The sequence below is a fragment of the Podarcis liolepis genome (genome assembly GCF_965112155.1).
Source record: "Podarcis liolepis genome assembly, chromosome: 3".
NCBI lineage: Eukaryota > Metazoa > Chordata > Lepidosauria > Squamata > Lacertidae > Podarcis > Podarcis liolepis.
Window position 1 is genome coordinate 83,965,171 of NC_139557.1, and position 18,287 is coordinate 83,983,457.

General features: G+C 42.3%; 1 protein-coding gene and 1 long non-coding RNA gene across 4 annotated transcripts in view; both read left to right on the forward strand.

The window, feature by feature from the left end:
• Positions 1-3,571, forward strand: part of CDC42EP3 (CDC42 effector protein 3) — a 30,565-nt gene extending 26,994 nt beyond the window's left edge. For both annotated transcript variants that reach the window (XM_083496978.1, XM_083496979.1), the window contains exon 3: positions 1,333-3,571. In XM_083496978.1, the coding sequence (XP_083353104.1) occupies positions 1,618-2,385 (768 nt within the window). In that variant the 5' untranslated portion in view covers positions 1,333-1,617 and the 3' untranslated portion in view covers positions 2,386-3,571. The remainder of the gene's footprint in view (positions 1-1,332) is intronic.
• Positions 3,572-16,006: 12,435 nt separating this feature from the next.
• LOC310704040 overlaps positions 16,007-18,287 on the forward strand; it is a 57,757-nt gene continuing 55,476 nt past the window's right edge. Inside the window, exon 1 of one of the 2 annotated variants that reach the window (XR_014524509.1) lies at positions 16,007-16,105. This is a non-coding gene — a long non-coding RNA (uncharacterized lncRNA). The remainder of the gene's footprint in view (positions 16,106-18,287) is intronic. The other variant, XR_014524510.1, reaches the window with a different exon arrangement.

Below are 18,287 nucleotides of genomic sequence, written 5' to 3' on the forward strand. Positions count from 1 at the left end.
TGTGTTTATTGATTGGTGTGTTTTTTTTAAAAAAAATATTTGTATTAATTATTATAGCAACCAGTTAATATGCATACCTGTTAGGAAATAAATTAAATTTCAAAATGGTAAAGCTGATGGAATCCTTAATCAAAATTAGCTTTACCATTTTGAAATCACATGTCATTGCGCTAGCAAAGAGAATGCAAATTTAAATGAACCCTTTTTTCCTGATTATTCCCTAAATCCAATCCTATTCATGTTTATTTAGGAGTAAGTTCTATTGAGTTCAACAGGATTTACTTACAGGTATGTGTGTATAGGATTGTACCCTAAACTACAGCATACTTAAATAAATCCACCACAACTCAGCCTGCAAAGAGCAAGTTTGAAACTAGTAAACTTGTTGGTTTTGATGCAGTGAAAACTGAGACTACAATTTGAACACCTGTGCAGGTCCCTGCTTTTCACCTGGGATGCACAAGGGTGTATACAATATAGCCTTTAAAAAAATATTATCATCATCATTTATTTATTAAATTCCAAACTACCCTTCATCCAAGGATCACAGGGCAGTTTACGATATAAAAAACACAAAAATACATACCATAATAACAAACAAAAACAATAAACCCCTACAATTTAAAAGGCAAATAAATGTGGCAGTAGCCTAGTCATTGCAGCGAGGTCATTCCAACCCCAATCCATTATGAGTAGCCTGGATATCATACTATTTAGCCTGTGAATCAACCCTTGTCAGATTATGCAACTGAAACTGAGGGGCAAGGAAGGGCATTCTTTGAACTGATTGCCCAGATAAACCCTAAAATTTGTAGGCATCTGTTAAAACAATTTCAGCTTTGATCTTCCAAACTACACATACAAAGATATTCCAGCTTCAGTTTCAAAGGCCCACAAAGCTATGTTTATAAACCTCTGTTTTTAATGAGGAAGGAACTTTTTGGTACAGATGTTTAGAAGTGCCTCTGGAATGTCCAAAGGTGTGGGCTTTGCCTGGCACTAAGATGGAAGATGATTGACAAAATAAGAAAACCAAGAGAAACCAATATAGTAAGTTTATTAAGAGGGTTGGATTTGGCAACCACGTCTAAGGAGTTCTGGCTTTCAAAATGTACAAAGTCAGGGAAAAGGTTGGTTAGCCTCTCGTTAGAGGAATCCTTTTATCCTGCTTAATGAAGGGAAGCAACTTCATACAGCTAATCTCCACGCTGGAGCTGTCAAGAGTGCTATTAATTATGTTGCTGCTTTGTTTTTGGGTTTTTTTGTGCAAATATCAGATTGAATGAACCATGAAGAGCAAGTTAATAATAACCTCTTTTATTTCTCATGCAGGTTGCTGAAGTCCAGGAGGAAAGTGAGCATTCTTGCAAGCCTAGCGAAGTGTCACTTTGAGGAGGGAAGCTTACACTGACATTCTGGGGCACAGAATTTTGGAAGGCGGGGAAGGCAGCAGCGGTGGCGTGTGAATGCCTGTTCATAACCAATGCCAGAGTCAATAATATGGCATAGATAACAAGAAGGATTTGCTGGAGAAGAGCTACTCAGACTTGCTGACTGTTTTTATTCCTTCCTTTGTACCAAAAATCCCCCCTGCCGCTGTTCAAACACTGCGAAAAGATGCCAGCCAAGACACCCATCTACCTGAAAGCCGGCAACAATAAGAAAGGGAAGAAATTCAAGCTGAGGGACATTTTGTCTCCTGATATGATCAGCCCACCTCTCGGTGATTTTCGCCACACAATTCATATCGGGAAAGAAGGACAGCACGATGTTTTTGGAGACATCTCCTTCCTGCAAGGGAATTATGAGCTCTTACCTGGGAACGAGGGAGAGACAGCCAGCCAGTGCGAAGGCCACAATGAGTTCCTCAGGGCAAACAGCACCTCTGACTCTGTGTTTGCCGAAACGCCTTCTCCGGTCCTCAAAAATGCCATATCACTTCCTGCCATTGGTGGTTCTCAAGCCCTCATGCTGCCCTTGTTGTCACCGGTGACGTTTAATTCAAAGCAGGACTCTTTGGGGCCTTTAAGGAATCCCAGGCATAGCTGCGAGCCCGTAATGGAAGAAAAGTTGCAGGGGAAGAGCAAACACTTGGAGAATGGGAAAATATACAAAGATGACATCACATGGGAGCGGAACGTCCCAACATCGCATTATACTAATGGGAGAGACAGTCATTCATCCAGCCTTTCGGAGCAATACGCTGAATGGCAAACAGAGGAGTTATTTGACAATGGCCATCTTTCATGTGATCTAACCAAGACTCAGCCTAAATCAGAAGACTCCCTTTCAGATCTGGCAGAGCCTCTTCTTTCTTTGCAACTTGACCTCGGGCCATCACTTTTGGATGAAGTGCTCAACGTAATGGACAAAAACAAAACATAGAACTTGCTGCTTTTTTGCCTCAGTCATTCATACAAACACAACTGAAATGTACAGGCGCCATCCAGCTAAGGTTAAGCAATTGAGGCTGCAATCCTCTGCACACTTCTTTGGGAATAAGCCTCACTGAACTCAGTGAGCCTTACTTCTCAGTAAAGCATTGGGTGCACCTTTTGAGGATGAATGGGATTTAAGTGTGCTTAACTTTAGATGGATTGTGACTTGCGTGTTTATATACAAAACCAACTCCCTTTGCAGTAGACAATTTTTCTAAAACAAATGACTTTAAACTATTTTTTTACTTAATTTCCATGATTTTTTTAACATGGCAAATGTCAGATAACAAGAGGAGGTATTTTAACAACACAATTTTCAGCCAATGAAACTGTTTTCTAAGAACCAAGAGTTGTCGTCAACATAACATTTGGATTAGGACAATTAATTCATTTTCAGGAACCCTTTGGTTCTCAAGGACCCTGTGTGTGCCAGGCAGAAGATTTATGAAGTGAAGGTTAAATGTTAATTAGTTCAGCATTACTTAATATGTAACTCTTTCCCAGAATGATAGTAGGGGTTTTTTTTTATTAGCAATGTTTTTCATTCTGGCTGCACTGTTATTGTTGAGTGTTAATGCATAGCTCTGTGTTCAAATGGGAATGGCTTTCTTCTGTTCAACTGTTATGGGAAATATATGTAGCCAATACAAACTGGTGCCATTGAAGTTACTGGAGCCTCTTATGTGAGCTCTTATGCCAATACGTATTCTATCTTAGACAATCCAATTTTTAAAGAGATGAATTACACTCACTGCATTATTTTATGAGCTGAAATCTGTTTTTATGCACATTCACATCAGATTCTACACACACACACACACACACACACACACACACACACTTGCACCAGTGAGCTGTTGCTTGGCATTTTTTTGGGAGAGCCATTGTATAAACTGTATATTTGTGTGCATTTATGGAAAATACGTATCTGATCCTTTAGCTTTGTTCCTTTCAGTTACTGACATTGACACACAAATCTTTGAAATTTTGCAATGGGTTATTTTATGATTTTAGAGGGAAGCTCAAAGGAGACTGTGCTGCAGCAGATGGTACGTCAGGGAATATAGTGGTGTCCCTGCATTGTTTTAATACTTTGTGCAATACAATAAAGAGTAAAGAATTAATGTGGAAAATCATGTTTCTGTATCTGAATTACACTTTCGTGAAGAAGAGGCTTATTTCAAGATGCAGTTGAAACCCACTTACCGTACATTCCCATTACATTTTACTAGTTCTGTGCTTCAGTAGTGCCAAGAGGAAAATAACTTTCGTACTTTAATTAAGATTATTGCTCTATTCCACAACTTGCCCACACAGATTTTGCAAAATTCATTCATCCTAATTTGGAGCCCCATGTGTGTTATAGTGAGCTGATGGAGCTTTTCTGTGAACTTCCTCACAAGTGGAGTAAGCAAATGTTTGAACTGGGCCATATTTTCTTATATGGAATTAAAGAAGTATACCCAAGGTTAAGGAAAGGTGTTCTCTTGTATCTTTCACTGCTTGGTGCTACTAGCGGTTCTGATTACCAGAGAGCAGAAAGGAAGGACCAAGTATTAGCACAGATGAATTCAATAACCGTGAACTTTCCACCTTCTGTCAAGTCAGCAAATATATGTTTGGAAGGTGTTGGGGGTATGAGAAAATGGTTTCATCTTTGGCAGGACTACTCACTTTCTAGTAAGGGCAACACTTTAGTGGAATCAGAAAGTGCAATTTTCCAGGACCTGTGCTGACCAGAAGTCTGATGTTTTTGGCTGAATTAAGCTTTCTGAGTTAGAGTCAGTCTCTTAAGTTACCTTTAAGAAAACGCTATTCTTTTGAAAGAGATCTCCCACTAGGGAAATATATCAGCTAATCTTACAATTAAGATAATATCCTTCTGTGTTTTGTGTTCTTTGATTATTCCCCTTGCCACTTCACTGGACAGCGAAGATTGTTGTTTAAATAGTAATCTCTCCTACTTGAGCTCATCAAATGAGAATGCTGACTTTATGAGATCCTGGCCATTTTCACAGCAGTAGACTATTCCAGGGAAAATTCTCAATAGAAAGCAGATAGTGCTGTTTTAAAACCACAAGATAGGGAGAAAGTTTATGATAAAGCTCATTTGCTAATACAAACATCCCTTTCAAGGTTTTCTGGCATAACTTATGGGGCACAATCCAACCGAAATGAAACACGCTTATAACACATTGGTTTCAGTGAGAAAGTGGAACACATGCTTAGACCTCCCCCAGTAAAATCAATGGAGTTTTAAAATACAGAACTTTGACTTTTTAACACCAGACCAGGGAATGTGTCTATTTTAACATTCAGATCTAGAGCAACGTGAGATATGAAAGAACTTGAGACCCTCACTAGGTTTTGTGACTTTTAAACTTGGTTCACACGGAGATTCACATTTGGTAACCCAGAAATTATCACAGATGATGATTATAAAGAACGGTTTAAAATATATGTGATAACTTAGGATACCTGGTTCTAGTGGAATATTGAGTCTTTGTCCCAAAGATAGTGGTAGTACTTTTAAACCTTTTGAGAATTAAAAATTGAAATTAAAGTTACCCATCTCAGCATTTTGTCAATATCTGCAGTTGTGCTATTGCTTCAGTGCTAAACGTAACTCTGGAACTTTGGCTTTATCTGACGTTCCTAATGTTTCCTCCGCAATTTGAAATCCTTAGAAAAGCTTATACAGGCACACAGTACCTTATATTTTTCCTTCAGTAGGAATAGGACTATAGGCACAAATCATCACAGTAGAACTCTATTTTAGTCCATCTTATGTTCCTCCTCAGACTGCAAGAATATTGTCTTGCATGTTTGTTTGGGCCCTGGATAGATTTCATCCATTGTGATTTACAAATCAAAACCCTGCTGGAGAAATATGGCACCTGAAGGAACTTCAGCCCCTATGTTATAGTATTGTCCCATTATTGCCCCATTCCAGCATTCATATCAGAATGTCCTGGTTCAGCCACAATACTCTGATGCCTCAATTTAATGCTCAGCACTTTCCATAAAAATGGCATGGTACTTAAATATTACTTGGCACTGGAAAGCATCGACTCAGCCACATCTTGAATCTTGGACTGAGGATCTTCAACAACTGGCAATCACAAGGACAAGGAACATTTAACCAGTGTTGAACAACACTGAACAGGTGTATACAAGCACTACATTTATTTGTATCTGATCTGAATTTTTGGACCTACTGGAATCAGAAATCTCTCCTGTTTTCTGTACTCTTCCTACTTGCCTCACTTAATTTGTATCCTTTTCCTTCCACTCCCTTTTTATATATATAAAAAAGTTGTTTAGTTGGTTCTGGGGGTAGATGGATATTTTGAGCAATCAGAACTTAAAATAATATTTTTATAATGTGCAGATATAACCGCCATGAAGTTGGGCGGTGGCTGTAAGGCTGTTTGGCTTCATTAAAACTAATTTACAACACCGGCTTCACAAAGTTCTGTGATACAAATTCCTTGAGGTTGCTGGAGCACTTAAAACAACCTTGCCTCCTATAAAAGGGGGGGGGCAGCAAGCAATCCTCGCCACGTAATTAAAGGATTTAAAAAAGGAATCCATGGAGCTCTGATAAGCACATCTTACATTGGCACCATTTCGGAGGTTTCCACCCAGCACTCAGAACTGTTAAAAGTCTGTTTTGTGTTTTCTTCCAAAAAGTAATATGTCTCAATAAAAACTTATTTCTAAACTGTGATGATCAAATCTGTTTTTTCCCTGAATTGAGAGATATCACAAAAAGAAAAGAGGTTTTCTGCATTTCCACATGATTAACACTGTGCAGTTAATTTAATCAAGGTCAGGGACACAAGTAAGAGGAGGGGCGGGGACTAGTGCTCCCTGTTACAGATGATCAAGGGAAAGATAACTGTTCTATTGAAGGTTAACTGATGAATAAGGGAGGTGCAGCCTGTTTTCTAGGAACCACTGCAGGACTTGGTTTGCTGTGCCCTGGGCACTGAGCTTTTGCTGTAGAGGGAGGAGTCCAACAGAGCTGAAGAAGAAGAAGAGTTTGGATTTGATATCCTGCTTTATCACTACCCGAAGGAGTCTCAAAGCGGCTAACATTCTCCTTTCTCCTCCTCCCCCACAACAAACACTCTATGAGGTGAGTGGGGCTGAGAGACTTCAAAGAAGTGTGACTAGCCCAAGGTCACCCAGCAGCTGCACGTGGTGGAGCAGGGAATTGAACCCGGTTCACCAGGTCACGAGTCCACTGCTCTTAACCACTACACCACACTGGCTCTGAGAATTAACGTGTGGGAAGAGAGGGGGAGATGAGGTTGAGGGTGAAGAGGCTGGGCCCTGAACAGTGTGCCAGTACTTCTATCATTCTAAAACAATACTGAACTGTTTGGACCCTATTTTGAATTTTATTTTAAATTTAATATTGGACCTCCTCCAGTCCCTCAAAAGCATTTCTGGAATCCCTGATACGGGGCATATCTAGGACCAAATCTAAATCTAGCTCGTTAAAATGTAAAGTGGACAATGTCGTATTAAGTGGCTCAGTCATTTTTGACGATGAGTTGGCATCAGGGTCCCACTCCTAATGCCTCCTGTTTTAAAAACTAAAAAGGTGATATGGTAGTGAATAGGCAATAATGAATTATAATATTGCTGAATACCAGCATCACAATACTGATCCTAGTGCTACCCCGCAGCTGGTCCTGGATTAATTTTGGTTGTGTAAAAAGATCCTTTTGCTGATTTCAGAGTACACATCATCTGGTAAATATTTGGTGAAGACTGAGTTTTAATATGCGACTTACTTACTTGTTATTGCCGTAAGTAGAAAATCACCAAGATAGGAAGCAGTCCTCAATGTAATGCATAAACAATTCCACTAGAAGAATAACAGAGAGTCATTCAGTTGTGCTACGTGCAACTTGAACTAAATATAGTTAAACTGAGAGAGTTAGAGAAGGGTGCATGGTTTTCATTAGACAATTAATTGGACAATTTGCATGACACCACTTTCCATCATTCTATTGCCACAGGCTCTATTGAGAATCCCACTGACACTTTATGATGGATGGCAAGCTTGGGTTACTCGCTTCTCTCTTCCATGGGGAAACTCAGAAGGAAGGGACAGAGGAAAGAAAGCAGAGAGGGAAAATATATAAGTTGTAGCAGCTCAGGTTGAATAGTGGCGGCACCCACCATCCCATTAAATTCCAGACTCTGGCCCAGTGTGTCACTGTGATGGCCTGGGATTCAGACTTGGAGGCTGAACCTGAGGAATCCCAGCCTGCAGAGGATTCCCCGCCTCCAGAACCAGCTGAGCCGGGGCTGGGGCATGAGCCTAAAGGGTCCTCACCTGTGCTGGATCCTCAGGTGCAGGCACCAGCTGAGTCTGCTCTGGCTCCTGAGGGGATGGAGGACCCATTGCCTGCAGGTGCTCCACTCTCAGCCCTGTCAGGGGAGGCTGAGGTTGCCTCTGGGTCCGGTAATCCTCCAGCCTCTCCTGAGCTGCAGGTTCAGGGCAGAGAGGCGGAGGGAACTAAGTTCCCCCAGGAGGAGTGCTCGCCTCCAGGACAGGAGAGGCGAGTTACCTGTGGACTGTCCTATGCCTCGGGGCAGATAAAAGCCAGCCAGCCCCAGTCCCAAGCTGTGGGAGCAACGTTGTTGGTAGCCAGTTCCTGCCTGCATCCTGTCCTGCTGGATCTCCTGACCTCGCCCGACTCCCTGCCTTGGACCCAGCTTCAGCTTTGACGGATGGCCTCAATATTGCACCCTCGACCTCAGACTGGACTCAGACCACGCCTCATGGAAACCCACGGGACCAGGACAGTCACTAAATTAAACGGGAGGCAAAGCTAAGCAGGGCACATTCTCTGGGATTCACTGTAGGGAACTCTAAAGAGGAAAGATGGGGAAATGTTAGGACGGCAATCCTGTTCACACCTCACTGAGAGTAAATGCCACTGAGCTTAGCAAGACAACTTCAGGTAACTGGGACCAGGTTGCATAGCACATGAAACCATAAGAAGACCCTGTTGGATCAGGTCAACAGCCCATCCAGTTCAGCATCCTGTTCTCACAGTGGCCAGCCAGATGCCCGCGGGAAACCTGCAAGCAGAAGTCGGGCACAAGAGCACTCTGCCCTCCTGTGGTTTCCAGCAGCTGGTATCCAGAATCATGGCTGCCTCCAACCGTGGAGGCAGAGCATAGCCATCATGGCTGGTAGCATTCAATAGCCATCTTCTCCATGAATTTGTCTACTCCTCTTTTAAAGCCAACCAAATCGGTGGCTACCACTGCCTCCCGTGGCAGAGAGTTCCATAGTTGAACGATGTGCTGCGATACAGAAAGGTTGTAAGTGGTAACAGAATAAGAATACAGAAATGTATCCATGCAATAATATTATCTGGGCAATCAGCTCTATTCCCTCTATTTCAACTCCATCCCTGTCATTATATCCCCTTCCCCCCACATGCCCAGTACAGGGACCCTACACCTGTAGCACACACAACCCTATTCACATCTTCCCTCAATACATGGATGGCTGACAGAGGGCATGGGGGGGGGCATGGCCAGTAGGTGTGGCCCTGATCTTCTTTTTAAAAAATAATGTATATTTTTAAAAATAACATTATTAGGGTTGTTGTTGTTTTCAAAACAAACAAAAAATACTGAAAATAAAGCATTATTATTATTATTATTATTATTATTATTATTATTATTATTAATTTGTATCCTGCCCTCCCCGGCCGAGGCCAGGCTCAGAGCAGCTAACATCATAAAAACAACACAGCAGTCTAAAGCATAGAATATCATTTAACCCAGAGCAAAAGAAAGAAAGCCTGGATGTTAGTGAGAGTTCAGGGTGGTTTTTCTTATTCATGCAATCAGTAAAAACAGTATCAGTCAGTTGGAAATTAGTCTTTGTATCTTTTTCCTTTATGGAGTGATATTTTGTTGGTCTATTTCGCTATCAGGGCCAATTGCCAAAGGCTTTTAAGACCATTCGATAAATGTGCCCCTTTCAAGTCTTTCCAAAACTGAGCTATAACAAGTCTAGCTGCTAACCATAGATAACCAGTAAGAGTTTTAAAGGAGATATCTGCATTCTGACCCTGCTCTTCTACATTGCATTATGTTTGCTGAAGAAAACCTAAATTACTTTGAAATAATTTATTGCCACTCTTGGCAAAAGCATTCATAAGTTCTATGTCCCTGGTTGTTTCGCTGACTTTTATTTTCAACCATATCCGAATGTTCACTTTCTGTTAACACTTTCCTTTAAAAACATTTAACACTTGTAATCCAGTGGTTCTCAAACCGTGCAGCATGCATCTGGGTGGGGTTTTGGAGCACCTGGAAGGCAGTAGGGTCCTAAGGAGGAATAGGATCCTGAAACACATGGTGCTTTTCTCCTCCTTCGGCTTCAATAGTTGAAGGGCTGAATTTCCCTAGACAGAGGAGTCTCACCTATATGCTGGGATAAACATCATCCCAATGCAATTTAGGGAAAAGGAAGTTCAGGAAGAGTGGCTGCATTGTTCTCATATTTACTTGCGTGCAGTTTTTAAGAGATAGCTAATAACCCTACGTTGCCAGCATTACAAGCTAATTCCACAAATCCTCACATGCAGCATCAGTTTGTATGCAAGGACTTGTACGTGGCACACTTAACAAAAGAACCAGCATCTTTGTTTAGGTGGTTAGCCTTAAGCTCAGCGGCCAATGAGGCCCCCAGAGCCCCTCTATCTGCATGACAGAGTGTGCCTCTGATCTGTAGCATAGTGGAATGGCCAGGGGGTTCAGGAGGAATAGACAAGGCGGCTTCTGCTGATGCCTCCTCCTATCTACTGCCTTGGGCAATTGCCTCACTCTGCCTAATGGCAGAGCTGGCCCTGGTCAAAAGATGCTCAAGGTGATTTGCAGTAAATCAAGTCCCCAAAATAGGAAAGCAGTATGGAACAAATGTATAGTTAAGTATCAGTAGCATTTTTTTTAAGCATCCCTATCTCAAGTGGGGGGGGGGAGTCTCCCATTTAAGGTACCTGGGGATATCCAAAGGATTTAATAATATGCCTACCACTAAGGGTTATATCCAATGTTACCCCTATCTTAGCTATTGTTTTCAATGGCTCTGTCCTGAGTATAATTTAGTTTTCTCCTGCTCTAGAGGGTAGGACTCAAACCAATGGCTTCAAGTTACAAGAAAGGAGATTTCTGAATAAACATGGGAAAACGTTCTGACAGTAAGAGCTGTTCGACAGTGGAACAGTCTTCCTCGGTAGGTTGTGGACTCCCCTTCCTTGGAGGTTTTTAAGCAGAGGTTGGATGGCCATCTATCATGGAAGCTTTAGTTGAGATTCCTGCATTGCAGGGAGTTGGGCTAGATGACCCCTAGGTCCCTTCCTACAATTATATAATTCTATGGCTACAAAAGTTGAAGTTCTGTTTCAACAGTGGTGCCACTACAAAGAAAGCTCTGCCATTTTTCACACAGCACGCTTCAATGGTAGATATTTCTCAAATAAGTGTTCCTCTTCCACCAGGTTTGAGAATCTCTCTTTGTTGCAGCAGTTCCACTGGTACTGACAACAGTTAGGAACACTAGTGCTGACCAGACCCAAACATTTATAAAACAGTCAGCAGCTGTGAACACTGGAAGAAACAGCCAGCAAAGGGTTTCAGGGAGACAGTTTCACTAAAACTAGACATAGAGCTCTGCTGAAATGAATAGCGCTATTCCAGCGCATGAATCAAATATGTGTACAGTACATCCCTCACTTATCTAAACAGCCTGGGGCTCATCCAAAGCAACCAGACAGTCCGTAAGCTTGGATACATTTGAGAGCTGTGTACACAGAGGTTGCGCAGCTGAGGCACCTTTGAAATATTGTAAATGCGCAATGGGGGGGGGCACTTTTCCTGGTTTCATCCCAGTTTTTGGCTGGCTGGGGCTGATGAGAGTTGAAGTCCGAAACATCTGGAAGGTACCAGGTTGGGGAAGTCTGCTGTGAGAGCAGAAGTGTGGAAGCTGTCTGCCTCCAGGCATTGCTGGACTCCAATTCCCTTCACCCCTCACTAAGGATGCAGGAGAATTCTGTCCGAAACAAAAGTGAAAATGGCTTCAATTAGCATATTTGTCCAAGGTCAGGAATGGAAATCATGGAAGTGAATACAAGTGATATTCACTATTGTGAATTTGCCTTTCATTAAAATGCATTGAAGTCGATTGTCAGCCATTGCAGTTAGTGAGACTCATCATCATCATCATCATCATCATCATCATCATCATCATAAATTTATACCCCGCCCATCTGGCTCGGTTTCCCCAGCCACTCTGGGCAGCTTCCAACAGAATATTAAAATACAATAACCTATTAAACATTAAACGTTTCCCTAAACAGGGCTGCCTTCAGATGTCTTCTAAAAGTCTAGTAGTTATTTTTCTCTTTGACATCTGGTGGGAGGGTGTTCCACAGGGCGGGTGCCACTACTGAAAAGGCCCTCTGCCTGGTTCCCTGTAACTTGGCTTCTTGCAGTGAGGGAACCGCCAGAAGGCCCTCTGCACTGGACCTCAGTGTCCGGGCAGAATGATGGGGGTGGAGATGCTCCTTCAGGTATACTGGACCGAGGCCATTTAGGGCTTAAAGGTCAGCACCACTACACTACAACAATGTAGATTTTTGCAGAAGTGCTTACTGTGATGAGCACAGGATAGAAATCACTGCCTCCTTACAACCCTTCCCCTCACTACTGGCCAGGCTGTCTGAGGCTGATGGGAGCTGGTCACACGCTCCCCATTTCTCTCATAAAGTTTAAAGATCTGTAATCAGGTGAATCCTTAACAGAAAATCCTCTCTCCCTACCCCAGCTGGAGGCTGATTTCTTGTCAATGACCTATGTGACTGGCCCTGCCACCACCTTGGTTCGAGGACCTTTCAGTCTTACAGGAATGCCATGGGCTGAGTTCACAGAAAAAGCAGCTCTCACAGCAGAGCTTTAATGCTTAAAAAGTAGCTGACTAAGCTGCATGCGAACTGCACAGGCAGCAAGGAGCCCTCGCAGTCCAAATTTACCTCTTGAAGATTCTGTTTTGTTTTCTTTTCTTAATGTGTACTGAAGGACTATTTTAAGCCTGGTGTCATCAAAGCTCAGCCCCAGGGTCTATTTTCATTGCCCAAGGCACAGCTCTTGAACAGGTGAGCTAATAATAACAATGGAGGAGGGGGCACCACCACTGAGTGTATATTGAGTGAAGTTTCCTCAGTGTTGAGTAAACATCTGGGATGAAGGAAGGCATGATTTAAATGAGACATTAGCAGGGCAAACATGTTTATTTGTGTGGGCAGTTATTGCAATTGGCATAACATTTTTAAAAAGTGATTTTTCTGTGTGCAGCTACCCCATAATTTGACTCGAAATGAACTGCAGGCTCAGCAGACGCTGCAGCAGCATGCAGACACTACACTCACGTTGGTCTGCGCACAGGATCAAATGCCATTAAACATGACCACATCTGCCTACGTGGGCAAGCACTTTGCCAGTGCCTCATTTAAACTGGGCCAAAAAGAGAAGTCAGCAGGCACATTTCAGGCAGGTGTGAGCCCTTAAACCTTTTTTTAAAAAAGTAATTAACTCCTTTGAAAACCTGAGTTTTAACTTAAAAGCTTTGATGATGTCATTCGCTTATTTTATTTAATTCACTTTGGCAAGTTGTCCCAGTTTCTGAACAGTAGGGGAGAAAGATAGCACAGTGCAAGTTCTTTCAGCTACTGTGGGGAATCACCTTTTAAATGTGTTTATTACTTACTTTTATTTATTTCACAAGATTTATACACTACTCATCTGTAATAAAATCTCAAAACAGTTTGCAAAAAGAATAAAACCATAACTTTTTTAAAAAAGTAAACTTCTGTAACTGTCATTTAAAGATAATGCAAGCTTACCACAGTAAAACATAAGTCTTAAATAAACAGTACAGTGGTGCCCCGCAAGACGAATGCCTCGCAAGACGAAAAACTCGCTAGATGAAAGAGTTTTCTGTTTTTTGAGTCGTTCCGCAAGCCGAATTTCCCTATGGGCTTGCTTTGCAAGACGAAACGTATTGCGAGTTCTTGCGAGTTTGTTTCCTTTTTCTTAAAGCCGCTAAGCCGTTAATAGCTGCTAAGCCGCTAATAGCCGCTAAGCAGCTAAGCCGCTAATAGCCGTGCTTCGCAAGACGAAAAAACCGCAAGACGAAGAGACTCGTGGAATGGATTAATTTCGTCTTGCGAGGCACCACTGTAATTGACTAAAGTATAGTATTTACCTTATCACATCTTTATAATAAACAATAAAAATATATTGCTACTTTTATTTAATTATAAAAGTGTGTCTGGCTGGTTTTGTACCATGTATAAAATACCACAGCTACTGAGTTATAGTTAAAGGTGCTAGTAAACACTATTGTATAGGTATTTGGTGGCAGCAGTTATTTGTGGTAATGACTGCTCTCCACATCAAACGGAGGGCGCCCTTTGTGTGCCTGCGCACAGCACCCCTGACCCTATGTGACTCCCGGCAGAGTGCTCCTGGACCACCTCCCCAAGTCGCGAACCTTGAGGTTCCCACCAATCCTCAGTTTTAATAACCAATCGCGACTGGGGAGGCGGAGCCAGGGGAGCGGCCCAGGTAAGGGTAGGGTCCGCTCTTTAAGCATAAAAGGGGATGGAGTCTACCTGGGAGCTCTCAGTCGGCTCCAGAGTTTCACCTGCCCTCCCCTCCCTTAGTTTAGGCCTTTTATTGCAGGCTAACTTCTTCTTTACAGGTATGCAGGCGCTGCTACGGTCTTATGATGGTTGCTGTTAAAGGATAGGGAAGAAATTTTCGCCTTCCCCGTAGCAAAATGTCACAGCTTTGGCGGTTTTAGGTCTTGGGCAGAATCCTTTAGTCTATCTTCCCTAAATGGGGGGAGGGGGTGAAGTGGTGACACAGGTTCCCCGTTAAAGGGGTTGTTTTGAGGGGAGTCATTGGCCATATGCCGATAGGTTGTCAGTGCACTCCCCTGTGTTGTGGTGAAATGGGGGGCGGGCTCTCTGCTTAAACATACATCTTCCAGAGCCAGCCCAATCCCCAGACAGATTGGTTAACCCTGATGTGCCCCAGATCCCCATTGGGAGGGATAAACGTCCAATGCCTAAGCCAAGGTCTTCCTTGGTTTAATAAAGTTGTGGCCAATTTTAATCTCATAACACGTTGTCACGAGTCATTATTCCACTCGGGTGTTGCCTGGGGTTGGGGGGTCTCTGCCTGGGCACACAAATAAGGGCTGGTTCTCCACGTGTAAAGAAAAAGTTAACTTGCCACAGCTATTTAGAAGATTTGCAGTTAAAGTCTGACAGCTGCAATGTCACTATTGCCCTACCTGTAGTTACTACAGCTTAGCTCCTTGCTATAATTCCTTGCCTGCCTTCATGTCAGTCTCTTGCTCTGCCTCAGCAGTTATCCTAATAAAGCTTTGGATACTTTATTTGATTCTGCTTTTTCCTATTCCAGCAATGTTCCTGAACCTATTTTGCAAGACAAGAAACAGAGAAACTGCTGAAGCTGTGTGTGAGTGTGCATGCATGCAGGCCGTCCTTTTCCTATGGGTGAAGACTTTGCTGGATCATAGCCAGTGATCCTGTTCACTTATATTTTTGGTTTTAAATCCCTTCAGATGGGGTGAGTGTGTTGAGCTTGGAGAAAGTGACTATTTTCTTAAACTATTGCTAGGCACTCCAATATATTTATATTTCAGCTTTTTAAAAAGATATTTTGGGGGAAAGAGCAGATTATCTTTCCATGTTTGGACAGCACTGAGCACATGGAAGTGAACGCTGACACAATCTCAGTGATAAATAATAAAATAACAGGTGCCAGACACTGGTCTATTTGAAACTGTGTCATACTTTACTTGGCTGTTACACAAAAACAGATGTCAGGGGAAGGTCAAATTAAGGGCAATTCAATTAAGTGTGAACAGGTGCCTCAAGACCACCATGAAATTTACTGCCTGGTTAAGCCAAGCTAGCAGTGCTTGCTGTTGGGCGATCTTTCCTTTCTGATCAAGAGACATTAAACTGGCACGTGGAACAGATAAGCTTTAAGGTCTTCACAAACCTCCCTTAACTCTCTGTGTGAGGTTAGTATGTTGCGATGCTGCATTGCTTCACAATACAGATTCTGAAATTAATAGTAAGTTAAATGGCTTGCTAAATTAGGGTTGCCATTTTTCAAACCAGGAAAATCCAGACAGGAAAGCTGTTGAGCTTTTTTTGGGTGTGGGCATGGCGAAAGTCGTATTTTACCAATTTCTGCACAGACACTGCTACCTTGAAATGCCAGTTGTATGGGAACCCTAGTGTGTTCCATTAGGGGAGATTGGTTTGCACAAATGTGTATATTAGGCAGAACTGCATACAGGAAACGACCAATCGACATGCAACCATGCAGAAGCCAGAAGTGACTTTTGAAACAGCCCTAAAAGAGCCCAGAAAGAGCAAAACCAACATGAAAACAGCACCTAGCAATCCCAGGAGCCTTTGCAAATGCAATCCCAGGAGCCCTTGCACTGACCATTGAGGCCTGTGGAGAGTTGAATTTGAGCAGGGAGTTTTGGAGGGAGTGGTTATGGCGGAGTTTGGTGATTGGTAAGTGCTGCTGGGCTTTTTAAAAGGGTTTCCAGAGGTTTAAAGATTGTTTGCAAGCTTTTTCTAATGGTATTTCAAATATATGCAATTTCGTTGACACCGTGTGGTGCCTTGGAACGTCAGGCCTGCATAAATTGGGAGTTGCCTGTATGCGAATGTGTTACATTAAGAGAAATCCACAGGGAAATGCAGATGAATTTTCATAAGATTTTTTTTTTTAATGTGGAAATGTGGATAACTGGATTTAAGCTTAGAAAAACGAGAAATTAAGAGAAAATAAATTGACAAATTTCTCCCCCTTCTAGTGATAATACAGGGTTTCATTTTTTTCTCTCAGTTGTGAACAACTGAGGGGTTCTCCTAGGCCAGGTTGCTGAATTTGACCCTGTTTGCGCCATTGAGGAAGGATCTCTTTTGCTCATTCTTATCTGACCCTTTCGTACCAGGCTGTAGGATTGGGCTGCCTAATATGCCAATAGTACATTGTTTAAAACGGGGCAGAGATTACTGAATAATTAAAAAACACCTTCATTCACTGTAAGTTGAGTAATGAAGTGGGAACGAGCCAGAATTCATTAGTGATAGTGCTGAGTGACAGTATAATAGATTTTCAGCACTTTCCTCCCAGGTTTATGGAATATAGAGTTCCACAAATAGGCCATCTCTTGTAGACCATTATTCATATTAGACAAAGAAATGAGGGAAAGCAAACTTTCATTGTAAGGAACTGCAGAGAAAATGGAGCCGAACCTTTGTCTGTCCCAATTTGAGTTAGAGTGAAATAGGCCATTCTTAACTAGTGAATTAATTATGGAAAGTGCTCCCATTACATTTAACATATGTAACTGTTATTGTTTTTCACTGACATGAGTTATTCTGGGTATTTGTTCTGATCAAGATGAAAGATGAGGAAGTTCCCATTCCAGGATGCATTGATTTAAATGTGATCAGTATTCCTAATTAAACTTTGGAAGATCAGGGGGAAAGGGAGAAAATGTTTAAGCAGTGTACTGATTTCAGAGAGTACCTTCAAGCAAAGGGTCTGAGAGTCAAAATAATGAGAGAAATCTAGTTTGGTTTCACTTATTTCCTACCTAGATCTTTATCATGGAATTGTATCTAGCACCAGCTAATTCTGCTCCCACTTTACCTGACATTTTCCATAGTACAATGGTACCTTGGTTTATGAACTTAATCCATTCCGGAAGTCCGTTCTTAAACCAAAACTGTTCTTAAACAGAGGTGTGCTTTCCCTAATGAGGCCTCCCGTCTCTGGTTCCCTTCTACCATTCAGATTCCATTCTTAGACCAAGGTAAAGTTCTCAAACCAAGACACTGTTTCCAGTTTGCAGAGTTTGTAAACCAAATCTTCTTAAACCGGACTGTTCTTAAACCGAGGTACCACTGTATGTAAACAAACAAGGGTGACAGGGAGGCCTAACTCTAAACTTTTGGCAAGGGGCAAGGCAGGAAAGGACACTGGAGAGCCACAACTGGTTGTGATGCACAGCATGCTTGTAATCATATTTAGGGACAAATGTGTTTGGCATGGGAACAGCTGGTGGAACCCAGTTGTCTCATATGTGAAGTATCTCTCTGGTGACCATGCATAGGTTACTGTTGCTCCGCTTAGCATGCCTCACAGGGTTATGAGGATGAATACTGGATTCAGTCTGAATTCCTTCCAAGAAGGGCAGGAAAGGCATGTGTTTGTAACAGCTACAAATAAGCAGTTGGGGGAGCGGGAGAGAGAATCTGCCTTCCCCTACTGCTACTGGCAATTCAGGTGGAACTGGGAAGAGGCCTTGAATATTCATCTGCCAAGAAGCGCTCTCTCTCCAGCTCACAACACTGCTCCCAAACTGAGTGCTAGAATGACTTTGTGAACAAAACAAACTCCATTAGTAATAAAAGTGTTGGGGCGGTGTGGTTTTTCTAAAATATTATTTATGAATGCCAACAGGAATGCTATTGCAACAACTTCAAAGAAAGTTCAGCTGGCACATTATTAAGAAGGGAAAACATGTTGAGGTGGCTGCTTGGTTTCAGAGCTAAGCAATCTGAGCAGAAGGCAGTTATGTAGCAGAGTTCTGGAAGCCTTCCATCCACTGCTGCTGCTCCCAGATATTAACCCAAGATGCAGACTAAACATTTGTACCCTGTTTGCACTGCCAGCTGACAA